This window comes from Cottoperca gobio, chromosome 7, assembly GCF_900634415.1.
Source record: "Cottoperca gobio chromosome 7, fCotGob3.1, whole genome shotgun sequence".
NCBI classification, from domain to species: Eukaryota; Metazoa; Chordata; class Actinopteri; order Perciformes; family Bovichtidae; genus Cottoperca; species Cottoperca gobio.
The window spans coordinates 13,598,359-13,618,821 of NC_041361.1; the positions used below are offsets into that span (position 1 = coordinate 13,598,359).

A 20,463-nucleotide genomic window follows, 5' to 3' on the forward strand; every position below is an offset into this window, starting at 1 on the left:
ACATGAGCACAGCTCCGATGCAGTCCGCCATTGTTTTTATTTTGGAGGGAAATTCACGCTGGCATTGCCGGGAAAAGCAGCCGTGTACAAGGTGACGTCATGATGTGGCTCCTCTCGAGTTCTAGTGGGAGGAAAAGCAAACAGGTTCTTAGCAAGTTGAACCAACTCCCAACCAACACTACCTCCAGCGTGGATTTCGAACAGAACTCATTTTAGTGGAAAAGGGGTATTAAAGCACTTATCCTTGCAGGTAGCTCTCTGTTGCAAACATAGGGAACATCCCCGCCAAAACCTCCCACCTCTCATACCTAGTTACTGTTATTAGAGCTCCCCGCTGTGCCTTTGATGTCTGGAGGAACCAATGGGGAGGTGAGATTCAGGTAGCCCTGCTCTGATGGTTGGTGTGTGGAGACAGACACTCGAGTGCCGCCCACCTTCACACGGCAGATTGCATCCAGGATGTCCAGTGTGTCACACGAACCGGACGTCAGACTGGCGACACAGACGTAGTGAGAAAGGGCAGAAAAAGCACATCCACCTACATGTAAGCCTCTCAATGTGTGATATACAACAAGAACATTAAGTTGGGAATTCTTTGAAGAGCTCATCAAAGATGTATTCGTTTTCCCCTACAAACATCAGAAATTAAGCTACACTAAAAGTTATATGTATTTTCAACAAAACAATTACTTACATCAAAACCGCCTTACCTTAGCGTAGGTGTATGTGGGAAGGCGTCGCAGAGGCTTTCAGAGGGGAGCACTTTCTTTACATTCTGTTGAGCATTTGAAACTTTTATGATCAACATTTCATCTCACTATCATTCACGCTGGATGACCTTTTTATAAAACAATAAATAAAACCTGGTCATTTTGGGTGGCATGTCCCATTAAGGCATAAAGAACTTTGTGACATTACCTCCAGGCTGTAGAACGATTGGACGTTCCTCAGGGCTCGCTCTAAGGAACTGACTTGGTTGGAGAGCTTCAGGGTTCGATCCTGAAGTTGTCTGTTTTCCACTTCTAAGACGTTGACCCTAGAACACAGATTCATGGTCACACTCACAAAACTGTTTACCCAGTTTGTCCTTTATGTCCTCACCAACACATGTAGGTTAATGACAGTTTTGGTTGACAGTGAAATGTTACTTTCTAGTGGTTCACAAGGCATTCAGACAAACTGAGAATAAAACCCATGAATCTCTGGCATTTGCTTTCCATGACAATAATGCTATTTTTAATCACACATTAGACTACATAAAATCCAAATAATGAAAAATGAATGTGTCAGGAGAGGTCAAGAAGCCACGCGCTTATAAAGCAGACCTCCCCTCAACTTAAGGAGAAAAAAAAACTAAGCTTACTGTATATAATTTAGAAAAATACAACAAAACATAATGACAAGAAGCACACATAATGAGCAGAAAAACAAACCAATTCAATAAAAACTAAGAAATACATGAAAAACTCATTTAAATTCTTGTTTGAGAGAATTCACTACATACAGCACATTGATATCCAGTAATAATACTCAAATTGCCACGTCGAAAGTAAGAGGACGAGGTATGAGCATAAAGATACCTGTGTTGGACAGTGGAAGCAGTCCTCATGCCTTTGCTGCCCATGTCCTCCGCCTCGCTCATCTTACACAACAGGTCCCTCTTCTCCTCCAAAAGCTTCTCGTTTTCCTCCGTCACTGTATGGATCCTCTCCTTCTCCTGAAATCCACCAGCGAGAAATATACAAAAACAGAGATACTTTAGAAAATATTCTTTTGGCCCAAACATCTCTTGTGGGATGTTTAGAAGTGAAGAAACTCGGATCTTTCTGGGTCAAATGTGTGTGTGACCTTGTGTGAGAGGCTGGAGGCCAGCATCAGGTCGTTCTCCAGTTTCTGGATGATGCGGTCCCTCTGTGCGGTCTCCTTGAGAAAGACCTGCTTGGCCTGGCGCAGCTTGGTCTTGTGCTGACTCTGCTTTTCGTTGTACTTCCTGGTCGGCAGAGAATATAATCTCATGAAAAACAACTACTTCTCCACGTGTCTTAATTCAGCTCATCGTCAGGTGTGTCTCACCTGACGTATGTGTCCATTTGGAGGAGGATTTGCTGCAGCTCCCCGTGCAGTTTGTCACAGTCCTGCTGACTGGCCATCAACTCCTCCTGCAGTCTGTGGCTTGACTTGTGACTGTCTCTCGCCTGAAGGACACATACGACACATACATTACAATCTAAATTCTAAATGTTTTTTTGAAAAAATACCAATATATAAACAATAAATATAGCCAGCAGTTTAATGAGAGGCCTGTTTACACTGACTTGCCAAAAGTCAAGCAGAACTAAATTATTTAAATCCTGATAACATATGACTACAGTTATAAAAATAAATTAAAAAAAGATTAAAGAAAGATTCTATCAGCACAACACCTCTAGAAAGTGTCACTTTATACTACACTCCTATTAAATCGATGACAACTTGAGCTGTGGAAATACAGCAATACAAATGTACCTGAAATTACATTGAAAAGCGAAGCACAGGCTGATAACTGCAATGGATATAAGTTTGATCAAAAATTTGAAAAGACGTGAAATAGACATTAAGAGAGCGAAAGGTGCTTCAGGTGTCCAAAACCCTGCAGAATCAATAACATGATGAGCTGTTGTGCACTGCTCCTTACCTCCTCTCTGGCCTTGCTAAGCTCAGCCTCCAGTATTGCTAGGCGGGTGTCCAGCTGCTGGGCACGGTGGCTGAGCTCTGCGTTTGTCCTCGTGATGGAGGCCTCCTTCAGCCTCAGGGTGCGCACCTGCTGCTGCAGCTCCTCCTCACGCTGCTCTAACAGCTTCCTGAGATAGGAACGAGGACAGAAAGATGGTCAACAAAAACAGCGCATCAGAATCGTGCACTAAATGTTGGTTATGCCACCCTTACTGCTGCTGGGACTAAGTTAAACAGCAGCACTGCAGTTATTTTGTGACCTGGTGATGTGCTCCTCCTGCTGCTGGGCTCTCAGGGCTGACAAGGTGTCAGACAGATCTCTGCTGTCCCTCTCCAGGCGGCTGCTCTCGCCAGCCCGGGCTTCTTCCACACGCAGCTGGTGCTGGGCACTCTTTAGCTGCTGCTGTAGCTCCAACACCTGCCATCACAACAGAGCCACAGGCTTCACTCAGTGTGACAAACAGATAACATGAGCTCCTGACCGCCCATCATTTACCCAGGAATCCAGTACCCCAGGATTTCCCAAAGGTGTCTGACAGAAATAGTCTATAATGTTGGTGAAGTGAAGCAGAACACAATTTATTCTCTACATCTCTACAAAAGCAAGAATCATGTTCCAAGGTATCTTCACAAGGAGAAACTGCTTCTTCTGCGTACTAGGATCAACTTTATTAAAACCAAGTCAAAGAAATCATACTGCATGTCAGTGTTTCCCCTAGGTTTACTGCTTTGGGGGGGGTGCTGAGGTCCATGCGACAGGGGGGTAAGGTGCAGTCCGAGGTGATGTAATATCACATCTTGTGCTGTGTAGCAATTTCCAAGGGATGGGAAATCCATTTTCCATTAAGGTCTCAGAATGCAGGATTCATTGGGGATTTCACTGATAAGCTGAACCTCAAAAAGAGAGGAGAAACTAAGGAGTAAAACCACCTGGGGTCTTTGTCGCAAAGCCTGAAATTGCCAACAAGGGATAGCCAGCATGACAAAGTTGCTTCCAAAATAACTCAGTTAACTCTGGGTTAACCAACCTAACTATCAGAGCATTCATATAAGAGAACCAGATGGCTGATCCCTGCGGAGAAATTGCGCCAGGACTGACCTTCTTGTCAGCAGCAATGAGCCGCGCCCTCTCGGCCTGCAGGTCCTCCTGCAGACTGGTGGTGGCGCTGCGGTTTGTGGAGTTACGCGCCAGATCCAACTCCAGTTCCCTGATTTTCTGCTGCCGACGTTCACACTCGGCCACCTGCGTGTGTAAGCTCTGCTCCACCTGGACCAGCTTGGTCTGGATCTGCTTTAGCTCTGCACAAAGCTGAAGGAAGCATGTGAGAAAGAAGAGCATGAGAAACAAAAACCAAACACCAACGTAACAACTATTCTGATCATTACAGCTTGGAGTTTAGCACCTTTCTTCCCTGTTTAGTTTTATGTTAGTTTTTAAAAATGTGCGCATGGTAATAAGTGACAGTGAGGTGACTAAGAGCGTGATTAAGTGATAAATGTCAGAGGTGCCAACTGTGTTAAATACCAACCTTGAGTTTTTCCTGGTCCAGCAGGGTGTTGTGTCTCTTCAGGTCCATGTTCTTTTCCTTCTCGTAGCGCAGCTCTCGCTCTGCTGAGGTGAACAGGCTCTGGGCCCTCTGCAGGTCCTGCTTCATCTGTTTAGCCTCCTCTGCCTTCTGGCTCAGCACCGAGTCCTGGGACTGAAGAGGGTAATGAGAGACAAGGTTGGGATGTGTGTATGCTGAAGGGGAGTGCCTAATAGTTGCCTAAAGTGTGAGGGCATAATGCAGCTGCAGCTTAGGCCAAAGTAACTTAATAAAATACAATTAAATATTATGTAATATACAGAAAATCAAAAATACTAAAAACTAAAATGAGACAGTGATTATAAGAGATTTTAAATGGAGCTGCAGAAACAGCATGGCTATATGTGCATGTTAAGGGTTCCTATGATCATGCATACCTTGATGTGTGCCTGGGCTTCATTGACTTGAGCCTGCAGGGCCAGTTGGTGCTGAGAGGCCAGCTGCTGCTCCTCCCCAAGCTTGGTCTGCAGATGATTCAGCTCCTGGGTGACACATGAAAGCTACGAAGACAACACACATATGTGGATGATACATGATACTGGCAGAGGAAGTTCCCTCTACAAGCAGGTCAAAGTTTAGGATCAGTTTCGTACCGCCCTACTCAAAGACAGTGGTGGAAAGTACATTTATTCAAATACTGTACTTAAGTACAAATTTGAGGTTCTTGTTATTTACTTTGGTATTTCCAATGTATGTAACTTTATACTTCTACTCTCATCTTAGAGGGAAATATTGTTCTTTGTACTCCACTACATTTGTCTGACAGCTTTAGTTACTCTTCAGATTACTATCCAGTGAAAACCATGTAGCTCCAAACTGGGTGATTTAGACTGAGAATTGTTCTGATACACTGAAGGATTAAGGGTTTCGGTTGAGAAAATGTTCCTATTTCTTTTGCCAAATTAAGTGAAAACTATGCCAAACTATGTGAAAACCTTTTTGGCTTATCTAGCTGGAAAAAGCATTTTCACAAGACTGAAAACAGGGCTGTTTTTCTGAGCTCATAAATGGTAAATGGACTGCTTTTATATAGCGCTTTTCCAATCTTTACGATCACTCAAAGAGCTTTACAACACATGTCATTCACCGACTCACACAGTCAGAGGCTACCATACAAGGTGCACATCAGCTCGTCAGTAGTGATAACCATTCACACACACCATTGGCCATCGGGAGCAATTTGGGGTTGAGTATCTTGCCCAATGAAACTTCGACATGTTGACTGCAGGGGCTGGGGATCGAACCACCAACCTTCCGACCGGTGGACGACACAGCTGCCCTCATGAAAGTGTTTTAGAGATACATGGTTCTCACAGGACAGCGATGGTACAGACATATGTTGATCTTATAGAATAATGATGCATTGCTGTAGAATAAACTACCTAACAGTTTATAAAAGAGATAAAAAATCAGAACTGTAAACTTCTACAGATGTAATATGTAACATAAACATTAATGCAGCAGTAAGATCAAACTGAAGCACCGTTTGCTCACGTACTTTTACTTAAGCAAGGTTTTGAATGCAGGACTTTTACTTGTAGTGGAGTATTTGCATCAGCACTTTTACTTTAGTAAAGATGTGAGTACTTCTTCCATCACTGCTCAAGGACACAAAATCTAGATAGCAGCACTTTGAAGCAGGGCAGTGAAGTCGAAGGACATTCTCTCTACTCTACCCTGTCAACACAAGTAATGAACATTCAAATAACTCAACAGTCATACAAGATGATTTCACATATGACTAACGGACATGTGATCCTGTTACCTGTTCCTCATCCTTGGTCCTCTCCACTGGACTAAGCCTAGATTGTATATGAGCTGTGTGCAGTTCAGGCTTCTGGCTGCTAATAAGTGCTTCCTTTGTTGAAGTGAGCTGCTCTTGATGCCACTTGAGCTGCTCTTTGAGGCGCTGGATCTGGAGCTCCAGTCTCTCTCTTTCCCCCTCAACTGTCAGCTTCTCTAAGACACTAGAGCTCAGCTTGGCCTGGAGCTCGACAGTCTGCAGGTGCTCAGAAACCATCTCCTCCCTGGAACATATGCACATGTATGCAAAGCAAAGTGAGCCTCAGTGTATCATGGCCAGACACAAGATAGGGACTGGCCATGATACATGATAGAAGTACGGGTTGCAGCAGTGCTATCATCCCAACGCTGATCTATTTTAAAAACACATCTGCATGCACCAATACTTTTTGTACTGTGAACTCTGGATTGATAACAACCTCAAAGCGGTGTGTGCTGTCTGGAGGCTGCTGAGTTCAGCAGTGCGCCGGTCAGCCTGCTCCTGCAGCTGGTCAACCTGAAGCCTGTTTTCCCTTTTGTCCTCCTGGGTCCGGTTACTGTCTTTGTAGTGTTCCAAATCGCTCTGGAGCCGGCTGTGGGCACGCTCCATCTGGGCCACCTGGCAGGCAGAGAGGCAAAGACGGGAAGATGGAGAAACTCTATATAGACTTTATTTTTTCATAAATGTTTCTTTCTTCTTTGTATAACTCAACCTGGTTAGTAGGTGTATCATTTATCTGGTTTATTAGCCTGACTAATATACATTATTTGTTTTGTAAATAATTTAATGATTACATTTTATGATTATAACATGGCTGCTAATTAACATTATTCGTTACCAGTGTAGTTTGCACACGCAGCTCATGCAGTAATGCATACTGTGTATTTTTTATTTATTTTTACTTCATTTTCATCCCTTCTTAAATATTTCCTGTATTTAACAACAGTAATGTAACCCTGCAACAAGATGTTTAAAAGGACTGACACAGTGTCACAGCAAGCAGACTTGTAAAATGAACAAACCTTTTCCTCCAGAACGGCTTTCTCCCCCTTTACTTGTGTGAGGCTCTTGATGAGCGTTTTCCCTTGTTGGCAATCTGTCTGAAGGCTTTTGACCTCAAGTCTCAGCTTCTTCAGCTCTCGCTCACTTATCTGCAAAGCCTTTGGTGTAGAAATTGTAAATATTGTACTTAAAACCAAATTAATTAGGACCAAATGTATTTCACATGTGGTGTTATTGCTTTCTGTCAGACGAAGCATTGGATGTGTGTGGTTTTTACCTCCTTGTCTTTTTTGAGGGCGGCCTGGGCAGCACTGAGGTCAACCTCCAGCTGTTTCCTCCAGTCCTTCTCCTCGGTCAGACGAGCCTCTAGTAGAGCCAGTCTCTCCAGGCTGCTGTCCCTTAGGTGCTTCATACATGGTGACAGGGCAACACAAAGCATTTACAGGCTGCACTGAGTCACGGAATTTGAAGCATATAAACTCTTATCATCGTTTCATCTCCGCGGGCTGATAGGTTTAAGTTTATTCTTCTTTTCTAGAAATTTAATTTTCTGTACATGACAGAGGGGAATCGTAATGCAAGAATTTGACGATATCTTATTCTATTTGAGTCCAAATGAGATTGTTTTAGGAAAACTTGGAATACTGTCACAGTTTTCCTGGATGGCCATAACTGTCTCAGCCACATGTATTGACCTGTTGATGCTTATAATAAAATAAAGAATTAAAACTCACTTAATTTCACATTTTGAGCATTAGAATTACACATTGTGCTCTATCTAAATCTGTGAGATGAACACAGATGAAGCATTAATGATATTCAGTGAGTAAAGTTTTACCAGATGTAAATAGGACTCAGTGCCTTTGACCTCTTCTCCGTTCTTCAACATTTTTTCTTGGACATCCTGCTTCTTCAGCTCTGCCTCCAGCCCTTTGATCTGTTGACCAGTTGAGATTATTACTCAGCCATTAGAGGAGAGATGTGACAAGACAAGACCCAGACTAAATTAATGAAGCATTGAATGTCTGAGAAACAAGCTTTCTTACGATGATAAATAAGGGCCATTGTAGGTAAAAAAAAATGAATAACAGAGCCAGGGGAGGGGGGCAAATTCAGAATCTTAGAGAAACAACTCACACCTTTACGAGAACAAAAACTGGGATTGAGATTATGTTTGACAAAAAAACTTGGTGGTGTAACGAGATGTGATCCAACGTTGCAAAGTGAAATTATGTACTTCCTTGACAGAAAAAACAACGTATCTTTTCTTGTAACGTTGTAACTTTAATCTCAGGGAATATTCAAATTGTTCTCAGGAATATTAACCCCCCCTCCCCAGCTCTGTATTTCTTTATTGTTTTTTTTACCTACAATGGCCCTGGTACGCTATCATACTTTCTTCAACGTCTCTAAGATGAATGTTTTTAAACTAACGTTCAGTAAATAATCCATCAATCCTTTCTGCAGTTAAGAAAAACATTTCAGGAAGAATTTAGTGCTCCTCATTACCCTCCTGTGCAGTCCCTCCAGTTCTCCCTCATGGCGATGCCTCTCCCCCTTGCTGGCATTCTGGGCCTCCCCTAGCAGTGCTTCCAGCTCCTCATTCCTTTCCTCCAGCTCTTCCTGTTCCTTGCGTAGCCTCTGGAGTTGCCGTTTTAGCTCCCTCATCTGTACAAGTCCGTCTTCCATCGCCTCATGACAACTGAAAGAGAATTATGACGACTAAAGTCAGACAGAGCAGATGCGATAGTGTAAAAGAATGTCAACATTAATTAATAACTCCAATAACCGGGATGCAGATAATGTAGTTACCGTTTGTGAATGTAATCCTTTTCTTGGGTTGACGAGCCAGACAGACTGTTGTGTGGTTCACTGCTAATGCTCTTGTTCTTTTGATCGTCTTTGGTTACAACATCTTCATCTGCGTCCTTTACTGTCACCTGGATAAACACAACACCAAACAATGCCAAGCTGCTGCAACAACATTATGAGTTTATATTTTAACAAAGGAGATGTGTAAAATACAAACCTGATCCGAGAGGTTTTTCTTCTCGGACTCTAAAGTGCGGACTCTCTCCCTCAGAGCGATGTTCTCAACATCTAGTCTGTCATTTTGCTCTTTGGCTCGCTGCAGCTTCATCTTATCTGTGAAGAGAAAAAAACATGAGCGTGAATATTTAAAACTAATTATATTAGGCAGGCAATTCAAATGTCTTGTTTTGCATTTTTAAACCCTATTAAAATATAATGAAATATTTTACACATACTATATGAAGTATTATAAGTATTATAGCATACTGTGGCTCTTTAAGGAAGGTGATCAATTCGTCCAGAACGGTGGATTTGTTGAGAAACATGTTTGAGAATTTGCTCAGCATATTAAAAATGTGATTATTCAGTCCTTAAAGCAAAACTCATGACGCATTTTAACTAATTTATGGGACTTTCTATCAGGAGGAATAGTATGCATGTCTGGTTATGTGAGATTGTTTACTTGCAGAAGATCTTGTCAAAACTTAGATCCATGGGGAAGCTGCTCTAAGATTCTAAGACAAACCACTACCAGTACGGGGGAAAGGGGTAATATTCAAAACACTATGTTGGTGTTTGGAATATTCTTCTATTACCTCAAATGTTTTGCTCCAGCCTAATTTGAATATGAAAGAAATAATAGCCCTATTGTATCTATTAGTAAGTGATATCTAAATGAATGAAATGTAGAAGAATAAAAAAAGAGTGTGATGGATTGAAATGAACTTAAATATATACATTTGTTGAAGCATTTTATATTTTCCTTGTCCTAAGCAAAAGCAGAATGAATGATTTCCAAACAATATCCAACCCTAGCAAGTCCGATACACCCATCAATTCTAACAACTCTACAGCAAACCAGAATATTAGAATAGTAAAATAAGCTTTCCAAACAGTGGCTGGTGTTAACGTCACACACTGAATGGCAGTTTTTTAAAGTTCACACCCAAGACTGTCTCACCACAGTGTTTCAGTTTGTCCACTTCCTTCCTCAGGTTCTCTACTTCTTGGACCGTTCCCTGAAGCTCAGATCCTGAGATTACAAGCATATGTTTAGTTCTATAAAGCCGAAAATGTGCTTTCTGCTCATTGATGCCCTTTAAAACATTTATTTTCATATACTGTTAATGAATTCCTGCAGTTGGCTAAGACACACAGTTTCCAAATGAAACATGTACAGATTCGAAAAAATTAAGTTTTCAAATCTGTAGCCTGACAACAAGAAATATTGATATTCCAGTAGGGGAACACATTCAAGCAACTGTATGTGGACATTTAAACATTTTAAAAAGGTCAGAGGCTGCATGGGTACTCAATGTCATCATTTATTATAAAGTTTCTTACAACCGCTAAATTCAGCAACAATGGACACAAACAAGTCCTTAGAACATTGCCTCAAAGTCTAACATAGACTCACAATTATTTGAGGGATACATGCTGTAAGTCTGTACAACATACCACTTGGGTCTAGATTGTTGGTTTTGGCAGCATCCAGCTCATTGGTGAGTCTGCGGATATCCTGATGAGCCATTGCCAGCCTCCTAGATGCCTCTTCAAGGTCCCTCTCCAGCCGCTGGCGCTCATTTTGCTCCTGGGAAATCTGCTCACTGTGGGCCTGATGTAAAAGAATGAAGCGTGGAAGGTAAGAGTGGGAGGAGTGACGCAGCAAACAAGGTTCATAGTTAGACTGGAGATGCAAATAGCCCAACATGCTGTTGTAAGAGACATGCATTCACAGGTGGAGACTCTCATCACCGCAGGCCTGGAAAGGAGCGATGACTATCATCTTAAACGTCAACATTCACCTGCATAGAGGCCAGTGGGACAAAAAGTAGACATGCTGTTACCTGTGACATGCCATTACTGTTCCACCCACTTCGAGCACTCATCGGTTGTTAGAAAATGACATTCACAGATGTGTTACTGAGACAAGCAATAATGTCGCCTGCATCATAGTGGTCATGCGGACATCCAGGCACATTGACAGCGTGGAATGCATTTCAAGAAATAGTACCAGGGTCAAACAAGCCAGCGATGCCTTCTTTATCACAACATCAGTGTTAGTTTCTTAGTTAGTATATGCTGTAAGGTGGAAACCTACAGGGGTAATATTGTGTTTGCTCTGACCAGACCTGCGCAGCCCAAACAGCTTCTTCCATGGACTCTGGGATGAACACTGCTGAGAGGAAAGACCCGTGTGTGCAGAAGAGATACAACATAACATTCATGTGGTTTCCTTGTCCTTTAAAAAAAGGGACAGTTCACCAAAACAAAACAAAAACACATATTTTTCCTCTTACCTATAGTTCTATTTATCAATCTAGATTGTTTTGGTGTGAGTTGCAGAGTGTTGGAGATATCGGCCACAGAGATGTCGGACTTTTTTCCAATATAATGGAATTATTTCACTAGTGGTGCTCAAAGTGCCAAAACAAAATTATTGGAAAGACTCAACAGCAAAGTCTCTTTCCAGAAATCATGACCCGGTTACTCAAGATAATCCACAGACCTTGTTGTGAGCTGTTAAATACAGGAACTATTTTCTTTCTACCAAACTACACCCGCCAACCGTATCGCCGCACAGAAGGAAGCGTGCATCTAATCATCGATGAGTGAGCTAGCTAACGCTACAGCTCAGCCGAGAAGGATACCATTAATGTTTACATGTCGCACTATCTCTCGTCCATGAGTAGATGCACACTTTTTTCTGTGCTAGAAAGAAAATAATTCCCACATGAAAGCAGGTCATTATTTCTGGAAAGAGACATTGCTGTCTGCATTGTTTTCAGACACTGCTGCAAATAATAGGATTGTTCTTCTCTTCACAAACTTAATTCAACCTGAAGTTATACAAACCTGGAACTCAATGCACAATGACAGTCATCTTACCTTTGTCATGTTATCTATGGTTTTCTGCATATCCTCCCTCTGTTGCCTTAGCTCCTCCCCCATCGTGTGGCGAATATGCTCCTTTCCACGAGTAACAGAGACAGAGAATCACTTAGCTGCGCTTATTCAATATGACTGAAGACTCATTGTTTAAGATGTTAGAGGCTGTGCTCCACTGGAAGCCTTACATTTACAGTGCCAATGATTAAAATGAATGACACCACTGTACATACTATATTAACCGTTAAAGCATTTCAAAATGGACTTGTGTGGGTCCTTTCCTGTAAAGAAGTCTGATGTACGTAGGTCAGTCCTTTACCTGGTGGTGGACTTCCCTAAAGTTCCCAGTGAGACTCTGACTTTCCAGTCTCCTCTCTGCATCTTCCAGCCTTTCCAGTAGTGTGGCTCTTTCCACCAGCAAGTAAGCCACCTGCTCACTGGGGCTGCTCAAGCCCATCTCCCCGAGGTCCTCCTGAGCCAACATCTCCGCCATCTCCTTGTTCTGACTCTCTGGTAGAAAAGGGAGTTTTTCACTGTTTAGTAGTTTGTCCTGCAGGACAGTGAAATAATATTGATGACAAGAAATCGTAACAACAAAATAGTGCAAACGTATTGCTATATGGCAGTAGATTTTGCATAAATGCGGGTATAAATCCTACTCAGAGAATGTATGCTTTGATATGTTCACAGACACAATTTTTGAACATTCATGGCAATTAAAAAGTGTTTGAAATATCCTGCTCAGTGGCTCTGATGAGCCAGGCTAGGATACATCCACAGGAAAGAATGAAAACATTGTTTCACCTTGTTGTTGTCTGAGCTGGTGAAGTTCTTCTCGTAAGTGGTCATTGTCTTTCTCATACTCTGAAGTCAGACACTCGCGCTCCTCCAGCAGCCCACGAATATGTGCAACATAGCTCTCCACCTGACAGACGATAAGACAAAAAATTCCAAAAGTAATTTAGTGGTGTCTGATGGTCCTTTACCCATTTCAGAAAGGTATTTGAGTATTATTTAATGTACTGTAGTCATGGGCAACAGCACTTAGGGATGCACAACATCGATTTATTTCTTCAGCCGATACTGATAACCAATAATTTCACATTTTTGTGTTTTAAAAAAATAAGTTCATAACCTGTAGTTTATTCACACCTGAGGATAAGAAAGATGAAGTGAGCAAAATATTTAATATGATTTAATAATTCATAGTTCTGATCTAACCAAATCTAACTGACATTAAACTCTGGACTCTTGAAATATTCATTTGTTTTTTCTTGTAAAATACATCAAAAGATCATGTTGTCTTTCTCTGAATATGTGAAGAACTTCCACACCGGTGACAACATGTTTGGCTTTCTAATCAGTGTATCATCCTTCCTTCATACGTAATTATTATTATTATTATTACAGTTCATTTAGCTGACGCTTTTGTCCAAAGCAACGTACAAAAAGTGCAAACAATCATGGGGATGATTGTTTAATGAGCTCAAGAGGACTATGGCGGTGTTACAGTCAGTGAACTAAAACTCCAAAGAATCCAAAATGTTCACCTCCTTCATCTCACAGGCCTGCTGGGTACGTAAGGTCTGCAGCTCCTGGGTGGCGGACTGAAGATTTGCCTCCCTGGCGAGCAGCTGCTGCCAGAGGTGGTGCTGCCGCTCCTCCACACTGGCCCCTGGAGGCAAGCCATCCTCCTGAAGCCGCTTAGAAATCTTGTCCAGCTCTGTCCACACCTGAGAACCCAGAGGAGGAGCTGAATGTTTTGTGACCAGATATTATTTTTGTAATCACTCAAGTGTTAAACTGTTATGTTAAGCCACAGCTTGTAAGATTTTATTAAAAGAAATACCTCTCCGTACTGTAGTGAATCAGGAAGCATCCACAAATTAAGCTTGTTGGTGAATGATTAGCCTTTGGTACACTGCATATCAAAGCTTTGCTAGTTATAGCGTAATGTATATTCAACTTAAGTGTCATTAGCTGATACAATTCCAAAGCTACTTACACTCAAATGTCCTTAACTTATTACTAAGACTATGGGTTTAATATGTGACACATGCCTGCAACACAATAAGCTAAATATTCGTACTGTCGTACTTGTGAATTACTTACTTTTGCCGAACAATGATCCAGCAAACTATCCTGCAAACTACATCGTTAACAAAAGTGTTCAACATCAAGGTGGTCAGTCTCGTTGAAACCTGATCTGTTTGTATAACACAACATCAGAGTGACATGCCAGCACTAAACACCTGTTGCTGAATTCAATACTGTACTTTGCGGGGCTTGTAACATGAGCAGGGCCCCCGTGCAGCATTTAAACTACTCCAGGAGCTGTCGCTGTTCCAACAACATGCAACATATTGCTAGGTATCAGGTCTCATGTGCCTGTTGTACTTAAACATCCCACCAAGTGGCCTATGCTCTAGCCTTTTTTGGAACATATGGCTAAAATATCAGACATAAACTACAACTACCATCCGACTACTGGATGAATATTGGTTATGGGTGCAAGATTTATTCACTCAAACAGCCCCTTTTCTAGTAAATCTTAAAGTTACTTATACTTGTTAAATTAATGACAAAGTAAGAATTGCCAGCAGACTATGTGGCCAGTGGACAAAAACGCATCGGACAATAACAAAACAATGTCACCATTTGTGTAGATTGAAATAGTTTACACAAGTTTCGTTAAATATTTCTGGTGTTGAACACTGAGACAAAGCATCTCAACACTGACTGGCACAATGTCATCTGCAAGTATGAACAGCTCTGAATGTTACCTCTTCGTGATCCATGGTCATACATTAAGTTTGATGAAGCTGCATCTGTGAATGATGAACTTTTTCCTCAATGGTGAAAGTACTGATCCAAACAACAATTTAGCCTACATGGTATCCTATAGAACATAACTCAGTTTGCATTGATGTGGCAAAGATCAGCATATCCTCAAATGTCATCACTCCCATTGTTGATGCAATTCATCCATGACAACGTCTCTTGTCCTCGAGTTCCCCTGCTAAAATATGAGACACTTTAGAACAATGGTGTCAAATTATGTTAGGACCTGCAGTCACAAGATTAGAGATTTGACTAGCTACCTCAATTTAGACAGGCACACTCCAGTTTAACAGCTGAGTTACAATGCATCATCTGAGGCTATGCAAAGCTGCAGGATGATTCGCTGTGCGTTATCTGTTGCTATGTAATCATGAGGAATTTAAGACGGACAGTAATAAGGGTAATAATGTTATCTCTATCAGGCGTTTGCCTGTCCTGCATGTGGGAACATTGCATTTAACGTTAGCAACTAAATCTAAACCACTCCATGCATTGTGCACAGTACCACTAGCGGTGTTCTGTAACGACTTCTCCCTCATGTGGGATTAAAAATCTTTGTTTTGCTGCTAACCATTCCTCCCAAAATGTCTGAGGAGGAGGAGCAAACGAGTGTTTTTGTGAGACAACTTGCATTCCATTTGGCCACGCAAGCTCACTAGTCAGAAATGTGTCTTTAACTACTAATCACACATTTCACGTTGTGCTATAAAAAGATAAAATAGTAAATAACCAACACTGACAACTGAGACTTCCCGCAACGCTAGCTAGTTAGCAAAGTTTGCTCCAAAGTTACCGTAGTGCACTTCACATTCAGCTAACGCTAGCTCGCTAAGTGTAGCCATAGCTTTCTCCAGTGACCACTTGGCAGCAACTGGTGAACGCCGTAAGGGTTTCATTGTGATAACCGAAGGCTCCTGCTTAAATGCTAACTTCTTTACGATGACAAAGTTTTACTCACCTTTCAAAAGGTAAAAGCGACAAGAAAGCTAAGTGCTGAGGACAGGCGTGGCGGAGTGGATTGGCTTCTACTAGCACCTAGGCAACGGACCGTACCATTCAAAGGATGCAGGGGACAATCGAGCAGAACAGTTGCAACCACGAAACCAACCAAATGGTGCTATTCGTTTTATTTTAGAAATCATTTTGTTGTTGTAAATGACACCAATTTGGCACAAGTTATTCCTCTAACAAGTTTACCTAATCGAGACAGGGTTGGCCCGGGGTTTATCATAAAATAAAGTTTATGGCAATTAGACGATCTTCAAAATTGGTTTCGTCTGTGACAACCAGGTATTCCAAAAGAGATAATCTCTGTCTGTGTGTGTGTGTGTGTGTGTGTGTGTGTGTGTGTGTGTGTGTGTGTGTGTGTGTGTGTGTGTGTGTGTGTGTGTGTGTGTGTGTGTGTGTGTGTGTGTGTGTGTGTATGTAATGTGTAATATCTATCAATATCATGCTTTATTCACTGTTGTCAGTGACAGTTAATGGACATTGCTTTTGATGTCTCATTAATCCACGGATGTAAACACCAGGTGGCGACAAAGATACATCAGTCTTTTCTTCTCGGGAGGTGAAACGTCAGAATTAATGTTAGTTTTGTCATGGTTTTAACATTTAGATCAATCACCCAATAATATTTAGATTCAGATTTAGAGTAGAGAATTATTTGATGCTAACATTAAGGGAGGAATACAGACATTCATATAAACCTTTTCAAGTACATGAATCTTTCTTCCTACTGTCTTTTTAACCTAGATGTAAATGTGTAATGGGTGTTTTAAAATTTCATAATTTAGACCTATTGTTTTGCTGTGACCTCCACCAACACTATTTCATGAACTAAGGCATGGTGTGCCCCGCCCAGATGTTTTCTGTCCAACCAGTGCACTCAGAATACTCATTATGCTCTGGTGTAGAAATGTGAGTTATTTTGCAGCTGTGTGTTTATTTTTCATATCTTCCCTATAACAACACCGGGATCATGAATGCAATAGCAGAATGGTCACTATGCCGAAAACCATTCCAAGTGGGCTGTTTACAGAGCAAGTCTTTTCATGTGGTTTTATGTGCCTCCACTGCCCCGTGGGTGGGTCTCACTTGAGTCTTTTTTGGACCGTGATGTTGAACTGAGGGACTATGAGGCACAGCAAAAGAGAGCTCTGTTCTGCGCAGAGGAAATGGGCGTACTCCTTGGAAAGTTTGGATGTTGGATGGAGTTACTGAAAAAATAAGGGGGGAGTGGTAAGTCTGGAAAGGAGAGGACCACCAATAGGGGCATAATTCTGAGCTGCTCCAGAGGTCTGATTCAGAGGTACAGGCAATAGACGGGGTGAGTAGGTACTTCCTTGACTTTTCATATGATTTCAAATGAATGTCTTGCTAATTAAATCATGGTTCCAGTTCATTAGAAGTCATTGTAGTGATTCTTGCTTCACATCTCCCAATAAGACAAGCTCTGAAAGTAATGGGAAGCAAAAAAAATCATGCCATCAAAAGACGCATGCTTTTACTATCACGCATTGAGCAAGATAACTTAGTTTAACGATCCTACTCATCATATCTTCATGATAGTGTCTTTTATTTGACTCTTGTAGCAGAATGTCTGTTTTTTTCCTAACCATTTGTTTTGTTTTTAAAACATTTTCACTGAATGTTTACCCTTTATTGACTTTCATCCAGTGAAATCTGGTGTAATGAGATAATGTGACAGTAATCTGGACTCCATCGCCCACCCAAACGGACCTCTCCTACAGATAAAGATCTACACGGATGATTTATGTCTCTTATTTCTCTGTCTGGCTTTTTTCTCTCGCACTGCATGTCTCCTTATTGTGAACTGAAATCACTGTCACTAAAGCTTCAATAGCCTTTTCAGTGTTTGCTTGTGCACTTCTACTGTACAGTAGGTAGAATGTCAAATAGCTTTGTAAAATCGCAGGCTTATCCTCAGACTCTAATTTCCTCTAAATTAACAAGTAGAGCCACTTTAATGAAATCCAAATGTAAGTTGAATGACTGTTTACCCTTCGCAATAAAAAAAACAAACATTCAGAAGGGTGGAGAGGTTAATTGGGTAAATATTTTGGAACCGTTTAGATTTCAATAGGCCCGCCCAGGTTCTCTGAGGTTTTCTGTACGATGGCAACACAGAGGCCAGTCAAAGAGAAGTTTTAGAAATAACTCATTGCACTCTGTTTTGAAGCGTGGTCTTTCAAAACAGACTTTACTCTGTTCAGTTACTCAGATTTTCCATTTTACGTTTCAAGGAAAAACAGGAAAGTTCCCTAACACTGATTTTTATTGTGGAACCAGCAAACACGTTAAATTGGTCACACACTGTTTCAGTCCTAACTGCTATGTTGGACGCAGCTGCTCAGGAAGCCTACATTTAAACCGTTTTGTTTGTTTTTGGCAGGGATTTGAAAATGGCATACCTACTTATGTTTGTGACCCTGCTGCATCTCATCACACTGGCAATGCTGTTCATTGCAACCATGGAGAAGGTAGGAGTCATATTTGGGACATTATTGTTCGCTTTTACTGTATTACCGGTACTTCATAAATGCAAAGTATCCAGCTGTGTGTATCATGTCTAATCTCTCGTTAAAGTCCTGGTGGGTGTGGGATGGCATGGAGAACTCAGACCTATGGTACAACTGCAGGTTTGACAACTTCACAGAAACCTGGTTGTGTGCATCCTCCAAAGAAACTGGTAAGCAAAATTGTCATTGTGTATAACACATGAACATTTCTCTCCTAAAGGTCAATTCTAGATATTTAGATGTGGGAATGTTTTCCTTTCTCAGATTGGCTTCAGGCAGTGCAGGTCCTGATGGTTCTCTCAGTGGTCTTCTCCTCGGTCTCCTTCTTGGTGTTCCTGGGTCAACTCTTCACCATGTCTAAGGGGGGACTCTTCTACTTCACTGGGCTGTGTCAAGTCTTTGCAGGTAACACTGGGGTGAAACAATGTCCCGCCGATATGTCTCTGTATCATGAGACCATTCGAAAAGAGTGACCGTTGCTCTTACAAATCTAAAGTCCATGGTTGGCAAATAAGCTATATGTTAAGACCGGGCCCTCTATATTTAAGGTTCAGGTTCATTTAATCAATGGTATAATCCCTGAGCATAGTTGCTGTACCTTTAGTTTACTCTTACTGACGGCTAAATTGATACAAGCTTATGTATTATGGTGACACTGGACAGTGTTGGGGAGTAACTAGTTACATGTATTGGAGTTAAATATTTGAATTATTGCAAAAAATAATGCAATTCAATTACAATTAGACTACTGATTAAAAGTGTTGGTGATTACAAAGGGGTTACACCAAATATATTGTGTTCTGTAAAAAAGATAATACTGTATGTAGACTATAATATTCATTCTGTTGTTCTGTTCCAAACTTAATTCAAGTTAAACTGAAGAAATTGTAATAAAAGTATGACAGTAATCAATGTTGAGTACTGGTGTGAGGCTTTTTATCTTTATTGTCCAGTTTAAAAATGCTCCAGGAGCTGTCAATGCAAAAGTAAGCTTCCCAACACTGATGGTGGATCAAGTAAACATCTGAGGCCTATTATGATGACAAATGTGCCTGTTATGTCAAACCTGCAATCAAATATACCTCTATTTTTTAAGTCTATTGAATGAGTATGCAATCACTATTTTGCCATCCTTACAGATATTAATGTTCCTGTGACACAGTCTGAATTAAAAGTGAATATATTGTGATGTATTCATGTTGTTTTGCCACACATGTAGAGGTAGCAGGAGGTGGTTGTTGCTATCAATTTATTGTATATGACTATAATCAATAGGTATACAAAATGAAGCAGGTTACAAACATTGCACACTTTTCCACACATCCCACTCCTAAAAGAAACATTGCCATGTCTTTTTTGTTTTGTTTTTTAGGGTTGACTGCCTTTTCTGCAGCAGTCATCTACTCATTACACAATAAGGAAATCCTTCAGGACTCCAGAGAACTGACATCAGGACACTTTGGCTACTGCTTCATCCTGGCCTGGGTGTGTGTTCCCTTGTTGCTGTGTAGCGGGGTCATATACATCCACTTGCGTAAGAAAGACTGACCAGAGAAGGAAAAACCATGTCAACAACAAAGTTTGTTTGTTTTTTGGAGAGAAAAAATATAAAATTGACTTCACTTGTTGTTATCAGAAATGCTAATTTTGTAGGAGTCACAAATTCACAAATGCCTATGTTATAATTTTTGCTGAGGCTTTGGTTTATGTGATAATGTTTTTGAATTGTATTTAGGACTATATGTATATTGGTTTTCCCTGTAGCAAACATTGAATCCTCAATATCAAAAGGCTATAATGCTCATCTTCTTTTTAACATGTTTACAAAGATATTTTTGTTGTTTTCAACAGGCATTTAAATTGCTTTTAATTTTCCCTAGAGTAAACTGGAAATATATTTTTGTACCTAAAGCTGATATGTAGAATATATTTAGTAGCTGCTTTGAATAAATATCACACAAAATATAAAAAATGTGTGTAAGTACATTGTTGTTACATCACCCTAATTTGTTTTAATGTTAATGATAATAAATTGCACATTTGAAACCAAATGTCTGTAAATGACCGTTTAGACATTATT

The 20,463-nt window shown here is 40.9% G+C and overlaps 2 protein-coding genes across 4 annotated transcripts; one reads left to right on the forward strand and one right to left on the reverse strand.

Moving 5' to 3' along the window:
• Positions 1-44: 44 nt before the first annotated feature.
• Positions 45-15,926, reverse strand: ccdc30 (coiled-coil domain containing 30). Of its 2 annotated transcripts, XM_029436641.1 has the most exons (28): positions 15,803-15,926; positions 14,787-15,019; positions 13,554-13,736; positions 12,808-12,928; positions 12,323-12,513; positions 12,004-12,084; positions 10,573-10,729; positions 10,076-10,147; positions 9,113-9,228; positions 8,896-9,023; positions 8,593-8,785; positions 7,922-8,020; positions 7,361-7,489; positions 7,104-7,241; positions 6,521-6,699; positions 6,064-6,325; positions 4,676-4,798; positions 4,242-4,412; positions 3,812-4,021; positions 2,973-3,130; positions 2,675-2,840; positions 2,074-2,195; positions 1,849-1,990; positions 1,581-1,717; positions 919-1,036; positions 711-775; positions 309-492; positions 45-121 (listed from the first exon to the last, which is right to left on the reverse strand). In XM_029436641.1, the coding sequence occupies exons 2-27, from the start codon at positions 14,805-14,807 to the stop codon at positions 309-311; spliced, it is 3,666 nt and encodes a 1,221-aa protein (XP_029292501.1). In that variant the 5' UTR covers positions 14,808-15,019; positions 15,803-15,926; the 3' UTR covers positions 45-121. The 2 variants fall into 2 exon arrangements, with proteins under 2 accessions (XP_029292501.1, XP_029292502.1); XM_029436642.1 differs by lacking the exons at positions 12,004-12,084; positions 12,323-12,513; positions 12,808-12,928; ... (1 more) ...; positions 14,787-15,019; positions 15,803-15,926 and adding an exon at positions 11,216-11,457.
• Positions 15,927-16,820: 894 nt separating this feature from the next.
• Positions 16,821-20,404, forward strand: LOC115011177 (epithelial membrane protein 3-like). 2 transcript variants are annotated; one of them, XM_029436205.1, is made up of 5 exons: positions 16,821-17,178; positions 18,257-18,344; positions 18,451-18,553; positions 18,648-18,788; positions 19,756-19,931. In XM_029436205.1, the coding sequence occupies exons 2-5, from the start codon at positions 18,267-18,269 to the stop codon at positions 19,929-19,931; spliced, it is 498 nt and encodes a 165-aa protein (XP_029292065.1). In that variant the 5' UTR covers positions 16,821-17,178; positions 18,257-18,266. The 2 variants fall into 2 exon arrangements, with proteins under 2 accessions (XP_029292065.1, XP_029292063.1); XM_029436203.1 differs by having other exon boundaries at positions 16,822-17,170; positions 19,756-20,404.
• The last annotated feature ends 59 nt before the right edge of the window (positions 20,405-20,463 follow it).

Excerpts from the sequence above, each read along its gene's own strand:
- LOC115011177 (XM_029436205.1), top strand. The coding sequence starts at position 18,267 with ATGGCATACCTACTTATGTTTGTGACCCTGCTGCATCTCATCACACTG. Across the intron at positions 18,345-18,450 it reads TCATTGCAACCATGGAGAAG|TCCTGGTGGGTGTGGGATGG; the intron begins GTAGGAGTCATA and ends CTCTCGTTAAAG. Across the intron at positions 18,789-19,755 it reads GCTGTGTCAAGTCTTTGCAG|GGTTGACTGCCTTTTCTGCA; the intron begins GTAACACTGGGG and ends TTTGTTTTTTAG.
- ccdc30 (XM_029436641.1), bottom strand. The coding sequence starts at position 14,807 with ATGACCATGGATCACGAAGAG. Across the intron at positions 2,196-2,674 it reads TTAGCAAGGCCAGAGAGGAG|GCGAGAGACAGTCACAAGTC; the intron begins GTAAGGAGCAGT and ends TGTGTCCTTCAG. Across the intron at positions 1,991-2,073 it reads CAAATGGACACATACGTCAG|GAAGTACAACGAAAAGCAGA; the intron begins GTGAGACACACC and ends TCTGCCGACCAG.